This window comes from Cololabis saira, chromosome 11 (assembly GCF_033807715.1).
Source record: "Cololabis saira isolate AMF1-May2022 chromosome 11, fColSai1.1, whole genome shotgun sequence".
Lineage (NCBI taxonomy): Eukaryota > Metazoa > Chordata > Actinopteri > Beloniformes > Belonidae > Cololabis > Cololabis saira.
In genome coordinates this window covers 42,993,124-43,008,076 of record NC_084597.1, presented here as the reverse complement: position 1 = coordinate 43,008,076, position 14,953 = coordinate 42,993,124, and the positions used below count along the sequence as shown (strand labels likewise).

Genomic DNA, 14,953 nt, shown 5'->3' with positions numbered 1-14,953 from the left:
AACTTTTACTTATGTAAGGCTGGTGTAGAGTTAAGCCTTACCTTATTAAATTAAACCTTTTTGGGGTGGTGAGTAGGATAAACACGGGGACAACTTCTGCTGAGTTCCAGTGTACTTTAATGTCCCTCAACAGTGTAGGATTTTAGAACATCAACACAGCACCTAGTGCCGTACTGTGGCGTATCACTCCGCCCAATCTAAAACAGACTAATCACTACAGATAAACTGACTAGTGTCATTATAGTCCCTGATTTACATCAGAATATAAAGAATATATTTATAAAATAATCAACCCTGAATTACCAAAATAACCTTCTTAACAAAAATAAATCTCCTCTTACACTTATAAGGTGAGCATGAATCAATCTTTTTATGATGTAAAATTGTATGTATTTATTTACTTTTATCTAATTATTAAATTTTAGTTGTTAAATTTCTGGAAAAGAAAAAAGTCAAATCATACATGAGAAAAACTATTCAGTTTGTGGCTAAATATTTGTACTTGTATAAACTGAACTAAAAGTAAATGTCAGGTTTGCATTATGCATCTTCAGTTTGTGGAAAATGGTTGGCCTGGCTTTCTCTTTAAAACTTAAACAGTTATAAAGCATTACAAACTGGAACAATAGGGCAAACGCACAGTATTGTTTTGTATTTTGTGTCTTTCAAATAAAAGACAATTTTTTCCAGTCCTCATTCAAGGTTGTTAAAAAAATACTGCTATAATATCGTATCGTATCGTTATCGTGACTTCAATATCGTGTATCGTACTGTATCATGAGATTAGTGTATCGTTACACCCCTATGATTATCCATCAAACGTTTTTATTTCAATTCAATTCAATTTTATTTATATAGCGTCTAATACAACAGAGTTGTCTCTAGACGCTTTCCAGAGACCCATACCCAGAACATGACTATTTGTGGCTTCTCAGCCCTGGTGTGTCTGGTGCTCACAATCGTCCGCTTCACACCAGCGTTTCAGGTGACTTGCAACGAAGAAAGAAGTTCCTGAACACTGAACTGCATCTTAAAACTATTGTTTCTGCAAGAACGCTGCGACAGATGACTGTCGTGCGGCGCCAGAGTTAATCAGCCAGACGCCATCAATTCACCAAAAAGAATCCATCTGAAATAACCCACTTCAGAACAGGAATAGACATAATTTAAGGACAAATTATTCTGACACAGTTCTGCAGGATTAAAGGAGGACACGTGTAAATCAAGGAAAAAGTCATTAGCCTTAAATAAAGTGGAGCAAAAACAGAGAACTGTCTGAACTGACTGAAGCCGTATTTTCTGTCCAATAACCTAATTTACTGCTTTGAGGCAACACATCTGTATCTAAAAGGTTGCCGGGCTGCTGTCATCACTGCTGACTTCCATAATTTTTCACGTGAAAGCTCACCTGAGCACCGAGAAGACACGGGCCATCTTTCCAATTGCTCGGATCTTGTTTCTGATCACCTCCTTCCTGACGGCTGGAGTGCCACCTGGAGAGGAAACGACGAGAGGTCAAAAAATAAACCAAGATCCAAGCGTTGCATGAGATTATTCAGTTCTACATACTTTATTAATCCCTGAACTGAAACTGATTAGTGTACAAAACGTTTCAAAATAGGGGGAATAAAACCACAGAAATGTTAATCCTGCATTAATAAAGTCAGGCAAAGTGAAAACAAAGTGAGAGCTCAGGAAGTAACATATCTCTATTTCTGTAAGAAACAAAGCATTCGTCATTCATGGAAATGAAAGAAATGTGCAACTAAAATCATGCAGCTACAGAAGAACTGTGAAAATAAGAAGATTGCAAATACAAATTAAACTGAAAAATAAATAAATAAATAAATATATATCAAATCAAATCAGATCAAATCAACTGAAATATTGCAAGCCTTTTATTATTTTAATATTGCTGATCATGGTTTACAGCTTAAGAAAACTCAAATATCCTATCTCAAAAAATTAGAATATTCCGGGAATCTTAATCTTAAACTGTAAGGCATAATCAGCAATATTAAAATAATAAAAGGCCTGCAATATTTCAGTTGATTTGTAATGAATCCAGAATGGATGACATTTTTTTTTTTTTTTTTTTTTTTTTTTTTTTTTAAATTGCATTACAGAAAATAAAAGGACTTTATCACAGAATTTTCTGGGACAGTCCTGTATTGTATGAATGTCACGGAGGCTCAGAAAGCCTCGTCTGTCCAGCAGCAGCAGAGCCCCTGCGCGATCATGAGTCGCCCCAGCAGCGAACGCTCCGTTGCCACTTGCTACCGGGTTTCACTTCCTGTGTCAAAAACACCCACCTCAGCTCACCACGTCGACGTGCCAGTAATCAGTAATCAGCCCGTCCTAGAGCCGTCTAACACTGAGCCACAAGTGTCCACCAACGCACACTTCACCTCATGGTTTTACTGGCTCCTTTTCGTTTGTTTAGGAAGGTTGCAGACAGGCTTAAACTTTAAACTACAACCGTCATGACATGAAACGGGTTCACCAACACTGGTGTGAACACGAGAGCAGGAGAACATGCAGGGGACTTCACGCGGGGACTTCAGTAAATAAAAAGAAGAGATTAGACTGACAACTGGACCCAGCTGCCCCCCTGCAGCGTGATGGTGAGGGCGTGTCAGAGTGAGTGACAGCAGCCGGCGGGGACGTGGGCCGGACTGACAGCAGCAGGGGGGCCACTTGGCTCACGTTTAGTCTTTCATGTGTCCTAAACAGCCAGGGCTGCAGATATCCAATAATTTAGTAATCCAGTATTCTACTGAAAATTCCATTGATTAATCGAGAAATCGGATAAAACATATTTTTGTTTAGTTAAAGAGCAATTATAAATATATACATAATATTAGTTAGATGTTAATTAGATGTTAATTGACATTACTAAGACTAAATTATATAATCCAGTAGGTTCATGGCTGTTCATTTAAAAACCCTGAACTTACACCAGTCGACCAAATTCACTGCCTTCACTCAAAAAACTAAGGGTCTTACCAAGAAATGTTCTTATTTCTAACCTAAAAATGCCATTACACCTGATAACACACATCACTTAAAAGGTTAGGTGTTTTTCCCACGTGTTTCAATTCAACTTTCATTTGTGTCAAGCACATTATTTTAAGTTCTAGTTAAGTTTTAAGTTAAATTCGTTAAGATTTTGAGTTTTGGCAGTGTTCAAAATAAAATTATGAGCCCTGCTGTATTGGAGCACATTTTCTTTTAGTTAAAACTGTAGCAGGAACAGATGTTTAGAGGAATCTATGTATGTACCGGGTTAGAGGGGGAACATATAGGAGAACGGACCAGAAGAATATAGAGTGGATTGAAAATAAAAGTTAAGCACTGAGCTACATGTGTCTCCCGCCTGAGCACGGCATGTTACTAAAACCAAACATATCCTCCTCTTTCTTCCTCCTTTACGTGCGCGGCGTCAGCGTGTTGTGCCGCATTAAATGTAGTCCGGGCGAAATACCTGTTTTGAGCTGGAGAAACGAAATAATTTCTCGAGGCAGAGAAAATTCCTCCACCATTTTTTGTAATCGAATTATTCGAGGAATCGTTTCAGCCCTAATTACGAGCTAACTCAACAACAAGATGTCGTCTTACAGCACGGGCCAAAAGAAAGATGCTTTCATAAGTGAAAGACGTGGATAGCTGCTGAGCTACAGGACAAAAACAGTAAAAATAAAGGTGTGAAGATGCCGGTCGGCAGAGCACGGCAGTTCCAGAGGTCTGATGAAGAGGTTCTGATGAAGAGGTTCTGATAACGACGCCTGAACAAAAGCATGAACGTGGCAAAGCGGCGGCTCTCAGGGCTCGACGGGTGCATGTTGAAGATGAGAGGTTGTCTCACCCTCACAAGTGTCGTCGCCTTCAGACATCAGCTCGTCGTCGGAGCAGATGTTCAGCACGTTCACCAGCATCTCCGTCACTGTGGAGACACAAACCCAGCAGAGGGACGTCGTTACCCACAACGCCTTCAAGCAGACACCCGACTCAGACGCTGAACATCTGGACGCTCCGCATGAGCAGCAGCTGGACCGACACGCAGGTCCGTCCAGGGAGGGAAGATGTTTGTGTCTGTTTGTGCTACAGAAAAGAGCTTAAGAACATGTTTAAAAAAGAAAATATAAGTGCCTACAAAAAAGAAGAAGGAGAAAGAGAAAAAAATAGATAGAAGAGTGGTATTTTTGTTTGTTTTCTTTTTATAAATATATGTATAGATAGGTTGGTGTTCAGTAAGTCAATGTAATGGTATTAACAGAGAGGGGCAAGTATCATAAGTTTTCTTCTTCCTGCTCCTTTTCTTTCATGGTGATAATGTGTACTTCATTTTGTACAACATTATTATACATATATACCATGAATGGAATAAATGAAATGAAAAGATGACAGGGAGGAAGGAAAGAAGGGAGGATGACAGGGAGAAAGGAAAGAAGGGAGGATGACAGGGAGGAAGGAAAGAAGGGAGGATGACAGGGAGGAAGGAAATAAGGGAGGATGACAGGGAGGAAGGAAAGAAGGGAGGATGACAGGGAGGAAGGAAAGAAGGGAGGATGACAGGGAGGAAGGAAAGAAGGGAGGATGACAGGGAGGAAGGAAAGAAGGGAGGATGACAGGGAGAAAGGAAGGAGAGAAGATGACAGGGAGGAAGGAAAGAAGGGAGGAGGACAGGGAGGAAGGAAAGAAGGGAGGATGACAGGGAGGAAGGAAAGAGAGAAGATGACAGGGAGGAAGGAAAGAAGGGAGGAGGACAGGGAGGAAGGAAAGAGGGAAGATGACAGGGAGGAAGGAAAGAAGGGAGGAGGACAGGGAGGAAGGAAAGAAGGGAGGATGACAGGGAGGAAGAAAAGAAGGGAGGATGACAGGGAGGAAGGAAAGAGAGAAGATGACAGGGAGGAAGGAAAGAGAGAAGATGACAGGGAGGAAGGAAAGAGGGGAGGATGACAGGGAGGAAGGAAAGAAGGGAGGATGACAGGGAGGAAGGAAAGAAGGGAGGATGACAGGGAGGAAGGAAAGAAGGGAGGATGACAGGGAGGAAGGAAAGAAGGGAGGATGACAGGGAGGAAGGAAAGAGGGAAGAAGGAAAGAGGGATGATGACAGGGAGGAAAGAAAGAGGGAAGATGACAGGGAGGAAGGAAAGAGACAGACAGAAAGGAAAGGAGGAAGTAGGCAGGAAGGAAGGAAGGATGCAGACAGGAATGAAAGGAAAAAAGCTGAACCGTTAAGAAGGAAGAAAACAAATAATAAATGATGCAGAAGGAAAGGAAAGCTGGAATAAAAGAAGGAAAGAAAAATGCAGAAAGGAAGGAAGAAAAAGAACGACGCAAACGTGCAGGATGGAGGAAAAATGGGAAGAAATAATGTCAGGCACGCAAGAAGAAGGTAGAACGGAGGAATGGAAAGGTAAGAAGAAAGGAATGAGGCAAAAAAGGGAGGAAAAATGGATGAAAAAAAGCATGAAAGGAGGAAGGGACATGGAAGTAAAGGAGGCAGACGGGGACATAAGGAGGAAAGGAAGGAATGAGGCAGGCATAAATAAAAGGCATACAGACAGGATGGGTGGAAAAAAGACAGAAGAGTGAAGAGAAGGAAGAAGGAAGGAAGAAGGAAGGAAGGAATGAGGAAAGATTGAGGGCTGAAACCCCTTTCTGCCTGAGAAATTTGCGGACGTCACATGATAATACTGAAATGAAACAGTCACCTTTCTCTCCGACGAAGGGCAGGGACCAGGTGAAGACGTCCATGAAGTTGGGCAGCCAGTAGGGGTGGGGGGAGCAGTTGAACTGCCGAATGTTCATCACATTGTTCTCGTATTTCAGCACCGCCGCTGAGGACACACACACACACACACACTCGTCAACATCTCCAGGTCCTGTTGCCAAGCACTCAAGGTCTCCAACCAGTTGTCATGGTTTCCATCCATCTCCTACCTTTATTGTTGTACACGTCCAGGTAGTTGGGGGCAGAGAAGATTGTAATTAAAGACGGGAAACCTGTCGTCTGACTTTTCCTGTACATTCGATACCTGGCGAGCGCAGAGAGAACACGCGTCAGTGATGACAGGAGTCACACACGGTGGGGACGGCGGTTTAAGCGGCCAGGGAAATCACGGCGACAGATGTCACTCACCCTGCGTCCTGGGCTTCGTGTGCTCGTATTACAGACAGCAGGTTATTGTTCATCAGGAAGTCGCATACCGCCGGGTAACTGAAACACACAAGCAGAGATCAGAGACGCTGAGCCGGAGAAGAGGCTGGTGAGCATCTGCTCGCTGATGCTCAGAAGCTGCTTCCTCTCACGGCTCGCCGGCCTGGCCACCCGGCGGCCGCCAACTTCTACTTACACCAGAGTATTAAAGGCAATGCAAGGGATCCATTAAAGTCTATAAGGGCGAATCTTCGTATCTGATCCTCCCAGAGATGCTCACTCGTTTAAGAACGTGTTAAAACCCGGGGCTGGGGGAGGAGGGGGGGGTCTGGGGGTCAAAAGGTGAATGAAGATGACCAGGGGCCTCATCTATAAAGCTTGCTTCTGCACAAAACAGGGCGTGAAAGATGCACAAGCCACCTTCTACGCAAAGGCTGGGATTTAAAAAAATAAAACTAACCGAAAAATGTGTGTATCTTTAAGCCAACCCTGACCCTCACGTAGGAACATTTTGAAGATATGGGGAACTGGCGACGCAGGCGGTGAGGTGGTGAAATGAAGCCAGATTCATGTCATACTTTTAATGTCATCACATATCAGACTTATAGATCCATGTACACCCAAGCCGGTGTTCTGCCCAGCGGTCCTACCTTGGCAGAAAATACTACCGTACGAGCCCCGTTTCTTTTATCTCAGTTTCTGTTTTTTCAAAGGGTTTTTTCATGCAAATAGACGATTTAACAGCAGGAAGTCAGAATGTGCTTCACATAGATCTATGTGTACGACGCTTCGGCGGAAGAAAAAACGTCAGATCACGCTTCCACATAGATACATGTCTATGTGGAAGCGTGTCTGACGGGGTATTTTCATCTGTCAAATCATCCTACCTACACGGCGTGTCCGCGGTGCTTCTTTGCATTGACCATTTATGGTATGAAGTGGGCGTGTAGAGGGCAGGGTATGAGGCGAATTCACCTGCGCAACCTTCCAGCTGGACTGTGATTTATAAGGCGAACATTGCGTGCAAATGTGCGTGCACACGGTTTTATAAATCAGGATTTTTTGTGTGGACGCCATTTTTGGATTTTGAGCACACGTACACTTTTAGTATGACTCCTACACACTCTTTTATAAATGAGGCCCCTGGTGTGTTCATATGTGGGGGGAAAGGGACTGAGATCTTTAAAGGCTCCTTCTGGAGACCCGGTTCACAGTGGACATGCTGGTCCACTCGACCGACAAGCAGGTGACATTTAAGAGAACAATAACTTTTGAATGTTTTCATTTGTCAACTTTCCTCTGCTGTATTGAAAGACGCATTTTCGGATGCGTTTGTGTCACATCTTCGTAAGACATAAATGGATCAGCTGCTGCCGTATGATCGGGTGTCGGCGTGATCACCAACACATCCATGTTCCTGAAACTAACTGAATCTGAGCAAGCAGCAGCGCTGTGACCGCACCCTGGTGTCAACACAGCATATTCAGAGCAAATATCAAGACAGGCCAGAGAATGCTAATATTTATTTTCAGTATCTGTGTGAGAGCGGATTTAGGCAGCAGTCACTTATCCAGAGATAAGCCATTGTTTGTGAAAGCTTTAATCAGCTCAGATTAGCGAGCCGGCTGCTGCTCGTCTGCCGGCCATGAAGTGGAGCGGCTCACGCTGCGCGGGGAACCGTACCTGTAGAAATAAGAGCAGCCTCGGACGCTGTTGTGGCAGAAGTGTTCCTGGGTCTTCTCCGAGCCGTAGTCCTCTCCCGGGTCCGACCACAGCAGGTCACACATGGGCCCGAACGCAGGGGGTTCCTTAAACCGGTCCAGCTGCACAGAGGCAACAGCAAAACACGTGAAACTCAGCACAATTCAATCATTCCTACCTCTAGAGTCTCAAAAATCCTCCCAATGGGCCAAAGTTCTCTGTCTGAAGCTGCGTCGTGATGTGCACAACTCAGCTTCATCACTGACAGCTCCTCCGGTGAAGAGTCATTCATCCCCAGGTCTCCTCACCTCCACCTTCCTAACATAAACCAACTGCCGCCCCTCCCTCACTGACTACTTTTACATGCAGTCAAAATTCAGCTTGCTAATATTCTGGTTACTGAAACATTGGGAATATTCCATTTACATGGTAATTCATCATTTGGGAGAACGTCATGACGCAATTACCGGCATTTCCACTTCTTCTTCCTGTATCCAAATTCAAAACAAATGCTGCTTCACGCTAATTTTTCTCTCACCTTCTTGTAAAACCCGCTATCCCGGTATTTTCTGCCGTCTACAAATGCAGAAATGTTCATATCCTTCATTACATTTATGAAGTGATTAGTCTCCTCCTGGTCTTGGTTTCTCCGTGTTTATAAGAACTTCCTGGACTCAAAAGACCAGGATTCCTTGTGAACAGAGCATGTGCAGAAAACAAATTCCTGTTCCGTTTGATGGGGATATTCCGTTTGGTGTTTACATGACCCAATATTCAGGTTTTAAAAGGAGTAACCCAGGGTTCATATTCGGGTTTTTAAAAACCCCAATATGAGCAAATTCTGGTTATTCAAAGGGGTTATTGGTGTTTTCATGGCCGTGCAAATCCGGGTTATTGCCAATATTCAGGTTTTAAAAGGGTTATTGATGCATGGAAACGCAGTCACTGTCCACACTACCTCCATCATTGTCCACTGTCTTGTCCCCCTCCTGCATCGATTGCTACAACTCTCTCATCTTTGGTCTCCCCCAAAAGTTCCTCCACAAGCTCCCACTGGCCCATAACGCTGCCCGGGTCATAGCAAGAACCCCATCATTGCACCATCATGCAGCAGCTCCACCGGCTCCCAGTGTGCCAAAGAAGTAATCACAAACTCCCCCTGGTCGCCTTCAACACTCCCCATAATCCACCTCACTGTCCCCTTACACCAGGTTTAGGAGTGCCGGTAACTTTGAGCTCCCTGATCTTCACCGCCTCGCCTTCAACTACTAGTCCATGTTCCAGACCAGATATCAGCACCACTCAAGGTGACCAAACTTACTTATGATTTTTGAAAATATCCATGACTATAGATGATATTCTGGTATAATAACCTTCCTGAGTGGCAGCTGGATCAGAGTTATCAGCTCATGATCTTACCCACCCCCTTCAGGTTCATTGATGATTCTAAATTGGGTATATGATACATTTCCTGAATCCTTATGGTCCTGTGAGTATTCCAGTTTTTGAATTTTTTGTATTTTGTGTCTCTAATGTTGTTTATAAAACTAAGCTGGTTCTTTATCTCATTGTTATGTCCTGTATTTGATGATAAAGACCAGTTTTTGACCTAGCCTAGTGGCTGTTATAGTTTCACAGGAGCCTAATGATGCTCTTTTAGTTTAACGCTCACAATGACCGGTAACAACATAGTAGGGCTATATTATACATTTTCTGAATCTTTATGGTCCTGTGAGTATTCCAGTTTTTGTATTTTGTGTCTCTGTTGTTCCTAGGTGACACAGGGATAAAAGATAGTATATCATTTAGGTGAAAATTGTGTAAAAATGTGTGTTGTTTATAGTTTAAAGAGCTGCAGTGACCTCTATGTTGGTCAGAGAGATTCACATCTTAGCTTGAATGAATGCTTAAAAGGTCTCCTTGAAAATGATACCAAAGACAATATGGTGAAACATTGACAGATATCCTGTACATGAGTCTAAACCAGGATATGCAGCAGCATCTAAAATGTAATTTTCTGAACTTCATGAGCTGATAACTCTGATCCAGCTGCCACTCAGGAAGGTTATCATACCAATATTTAAAAAAAACCATAAGTTTGGTCACCTTGAGTGGTACTGACCAGTGAAATGTTGGGCTCTGGCCCCTGGACTAACGTGGATATGAATATGGAGGGCACGGCTGGCTGCAGAAGTGCTGCTCACCAGCGTGACGGAGATCACAGCTTCTACAGCAGGAAGAGCATTAGGTGACATTTCACAACAGCTGAAATCTTTCACATATTCAAATGTCTTCAGCTCTGGTGAATCACAAAGAGCAGCGTTGATCAGCGGCGCTAATAAAACCTGACCACACCCACCTCTAAACCTGCCGTGTGTGTTTAAGCTTTTATCAGCGTAGCGGAAAGAGAGCGACAGACGGGACGTGCGCCAACCCGTTTGAGGAACCTCTCTGGTTCCAACGTGAAATAACCACTAGACCGAGTACTCCCACAAGCTTTACCAACACACACACGCAAACTTCACGCTGTGTGTGTGTTTAACCGGCTGTGCAGAGCTTCTGCTTTTTCATCACTTCACCACTTCTGTCAATAGACATATATACGTAGACGCCGCATCGAGCTGCTGCGATACGTCAACGTCGCCGCCATATTGGATGTTCAAGACTGCGCTGTAAACTAATACAAGTAAATGGACTTATTTTCATAAAGCGCCTTTCTACAAAGAAATGTACGTTTTACGTCTCATTTATTCATTCACACACGCACTAATATACTTGGGAAACAGTTAGGCACCAAATATAATATAATATAATAAAACACATTTTCAAATAACAAAATAACATATTTGAACCATTTTTCAGACAATAAAATAACTGAAAAAATTTGAAAAATTGTTCAAATATGTTATTTTGTTAATTGAAAAATTTGAAATGTTTATGTAAAATATGCTTTGTTAATGAGAGAATATGTTTCTGTATTTTTTTATTTTTGTGAGGGGGGATATATATTGTTTTTCGGCACTACCTTGTTCTCTATAGCTGATATAACATGAATTACTCGTATGTGGAATCAACAAAGTTCTTATTTTTGCCGTGTGAGAAAATTAAATATATTATATTTGGTGCCTAACTGTTTCCCAAGTATATTAGTGCGTGTGTGAATGAATAAATGAGACGTAGAACGTACATTTCTTTGTAGAAAGGCGCTTTATGAAAATAAGTCCATTTACTTGTATTAATTTACAGCGCAGTCTTGAACATCCAATATGGCGGCGACGTTGACGTACGACTCAGCACTCGATGGGGCGTCTACGTATATATGTCTATGCTTCTGGCATTACTTTGCTGCTCCGCTAGTCCTGCAGAGCCGTGTGAGCGGCGGCTTCTCACCTTCCTGATGTCGTCCAGGCAGGTGACTTCAGGGCTCAGGCCACCGTGCACGCACAGGAACTGCTGGTTGAGGAGCGCGGCCAGAGGCAGGCAGTCGAACGCCTCCATGCAGGCGTCGTACACCTGCTCAGAGTACTTTATTTTACCTGGAAGAGACACAAAACACACAGGCGCGTCCAGCTGAGTGTCAGCGCTGCGTCCCGGGGGATTGCTGGACTGGACTGAGCGGGAACACTTACACTCCTGCTTGAAGGTGAAGTACTCTGTGAGATGTCGGCACTCGTGGTTGCCTCTGAGGAGGAACAGGGTGTTGGGGTAGTTTATCTTCAGAGCCCACAGGTACAGTACACACTGAGACACACACACAGGAGAGGAGGGTTAATCCTGACGCACAACGCTGCTGCAGACTCACCTGCAGCTCAGCAGCTTCTCTCAAAGTCTCTACGAATCAAAAACATCAGCAATAGTCTTACAGAACTACAAATCCCAGAGCCTACAAGCCTCACCCAGGATGTTAAATGTCAACGGTCATGACAGCACAACTAGGCCTGTGTTGAAAAAATCAATTTCCCAATTCTAAATCGATTCTCATATTAATTCCTAAAAATCGATTCATATGTCTAAAGATCTATTTTTTTATTTATTTTATTTTTTTTATTTATTTATGTATTTTTTTTTCATCATTACATTACAACTTTTATTTTTTATTATTATTATATTATTATTTTTTTGTTTATCCCCAAAAAAGTAATGTTTTGTTGGACAGGAGAATAACTGGTGCCATGTTTTTGCCTTTAAATATGTTTAAAGGTATGAAAACATTAAAGTGTTAGGTTATAGTTGCATAAATTGTCTATATTTCATTACTTTATATACTGTTTTGGGGTTAAATTTGCAAAAAATGCTAAAGACCAAATGCTCAAAAATTAAAAACCAAAATAGACCGAAAATGGAACAAATAAAAACGGAATGTGGGAAAAAATAAAACCGATTTCAGCCATCTGTTTCCTCCCTGGATCTGTTTGGTAATTCTGACCCACAATGTTTCTGAAAGCAGTTCTATCAGCATTCTGGGAGCTGATTGGTCCTTACAGCAGCATTAGCTGCCAATACTTGCTGTTGAATCTCAATATAATAACAGTATTAATATGTTGCATAACTACAGTCATATAATTCATGCAGCAGCTCAAAAAACAGTTTTAATAACACTAACCCAAATCAATATCGGAATCGAATCGGATCAAATCAAATCTTGATAATCAATTCTGAATCTTAAGAATCGGATAGATTCTTGACATTTGAATCGATCCCCAGTCCTAAGCACAACCAGCACGGTTAGTATGGAAGCTGGCTGGAGCGTATTCATACAATGTGATGATCATCTAAGGTGCAGCAGCAAATCCACATGAGAATAATGGAAACTAAAAGGAGGGGGTTTTGGAATGACTTGGTCAGAGTCCAGACCTGGACCTGGTCGACCTTCAGAGAGCCTCGTAGAAGGAAACATCCACTAACGTCCCACGCTGCTTTAAGTGTTTTGTTAAATAAACAGCCTGCTGAAAGATAAGGTTGTGTGTTGCTGTGTATCTTGAGCTGCCAGGATGCACGACTGCATTTCATCCCATGGAGCTCAGAAGTGTTTCTGAAAACTAAAACTGCTCCAGGTCTTTCTGGGAGAAAAACAAATAAAATCTGAAATGTTCATCTCTCCAACTCAACCAAACCTTCCCCCGTTAACCAAAAAAAACTTCCAGCGTATGTTGTAGACAAACGTGTCATCCACGGTGATGGTTCTCTGATCGGACACGTCAGGAGGAAGGAGGAGTCTCCGTTGCTGATAAAAGGTGCAGAGGTCCAGAGTACCGACAGCTTCAACAGGTGAACGCCGGCCGGATTACCAGGTTACATTCATTACTCAATACTTCAAAAGAGAACAATACGATACATTCATAAGGCTGGATATGGAGATCACACTAACTCACTATTCCTACAGTCTAAAGTACTAAAACTCATGGATCTAGTGGCATTTCAATCTGCACCAGTAATGTTTAAAGCCAAAAATCATTCGCTACCGGATAAACATTCAGAAATTATTTATTGGGAGGGGAGGGGGTTGGAATTTAAGGGGAAACCTAAACTTCAAATCTTTATTTGTGCGTACAACAGTTTTTGTGTATCAGTTTGTGGAATTAAACTGTGGAATGGTTTGAATTTGGAGTTAATAAAAGAATGTACAAACATAAAACAATTTAAGAAGAAATATAAAGAAATGGTTTATTTGAGGTATAAAAGTGAAGACTGTGTTTAAAGATCAGCAGCTGTGTGTGTTCTGCTATTTATCATGTTGTCTTTGTATGATTATATACTTAGATATACGTATTATATTTATATCATAGTTATATTATATTTATGATAGAGCTTACATCTGGTATTAAACAGGTTATTTTGTAAAAATGATATATTTATTTATACAAATTAGTGTATAGTATAAAAAGTAAATACAGACATATAATTTATGTTTAGTTGTGGAAAGGGGGTGGGATTAAATAAGTTTATACTTCCTCCCACTCCTTTTCCAACATGTAACTGAAATGGATGTGTTTTGATGTGTTTTTTTTTCTTTATGTGGTGGAATGCCCACCTGTATTTGTTTCTATTATCTTTTCTTCTTGTAATATATGAACGAAGGAACGAAATTACCCACAGAGCTCAAAGTTAGCAAGAGTGAGATCACCCACAAACTCGTGCTTATGCAAAATCTCACAAAAATCCCCTAAGTTGATCTGTGTGAGGCTGAGGGGGGGAAACGACTCGGTTTTAGCCCGGAAGAGGGAGAAACCAGGCCCGCTGAAACCGTGACTCATGAGCAGTATAAACTGTCCGTGTCTGTGTCTTTAAATATTAAATATTTCGGTCCAGTATTCTTCTCTCCGTCTGGTGAGCGGTTCCTCAGCTGCTCCAAACTATCTAAATGCGTCACTGGACAAACACATGTTAGGTTCAGCCAGGAAGAGCTCCAGGATGTCCAGTAATCCTGAACAAGGAAGCCCCGCGGCAGCCAATAAAAACACTGGCAGCCCAGCGTTCAAACAAGCGGTCCTGCCAGCTGATTGGCCGGAGCCAACTAACCGGGCCCTGGGGCTCCGTCTGAGGTGTGTGTTTGTGTTTGGGTGGGGGAAAAGAGGCCGGCAGTTGGGCCGAGCAGGCCCACAACACTTTCTTTCATTTCTTTCAACTATTTAAAGATGCCACCAAGTTCATATGAGGATTTCAGCAGCTCCACAAGTCTAAACAAACACCTCCCAAACCTCCTGAACTCCACAAACAAGTCCACGCAATCCCGAGACAGAAGCTCTCTGGTTGTTATTTACTTTATCCCAGACAGACAAACTCCTACGAAGGCTTACCTCGATGCTGAAGTACCCTCGGTCCACGTAGTCTCCGAGGAACAGGTAGCGGGTGCTGCTCGGGGACCCCCCCACCTCAAACAGCTTCATCAGGTCAAAGAACTGGCCATGGACGTCCCCACACACTGGAAGGACACACACACACAACACCAGAAAGGAGAATTAGATAAGAATTCTTCATCTGACTAACAATAAATATCATCTATTTAAAGCAGCACAACGTAACTTTCAGCTTTTGTTGAGTTTGGCGGCTCCTTTGGACAAAAGCGGTAGTGCTTTACCAGAAAGAACT

At 42.4% G+C, this 14,953-nt stretch overlaps 1 protein-coding gene across 3 annotated transcripts in view; it reads right to left on the bottom strand.

The window, feature by feature from the left end:
• The window catches only part of ppp3ccb (protein phosphatase 3, catalytic subunit, gamma isozyme, b), a 46,100-nt gene that overhangs the window by 11,579 nt on the left and 19,568 nt on the right, over nt 1-14,953 (bottom strand). For all 3 annotated transcript variants that reach the window (XM_061734562.1, XM_061734563.1, XM_061734561.1), the window contains exons 3-11: nt 14,662-14,786; nt 11,494-11,605; nt 11,255-11,400; nt 7,847-7,986; nt 6,146-6,223; nt 5,947-6,041; nt 5,718-5,843; nt 3,866-3,943; nt 1,409-1,493 (exon numbers count right to left, since the gene is read on the bottom strand). In XM_061734562.1, coding sequence (XP_061590546.1) covers nt 1,409-1,493; nt 3,866-3,943; nt 5,718-5,843; nt 5,947-6,041; nt 6,146-6,223; nt 7,847-7,986; nt 11,255-11,400; nt 11,494-11,605; nt 14,662-14,786 — 985 coding nt within the window. The remainder of the gene's footprint in view (nt 1-1,408; nt 1,494-3,865; nt 3,944-5,717; nt 5,844-5,946; nt 6,042-6,145; nt 6,224-7,846; nt 7,987-11,254; nt 11,401-11,493; nt 11,606-14,661; nt 14,787-14,953) is intronic.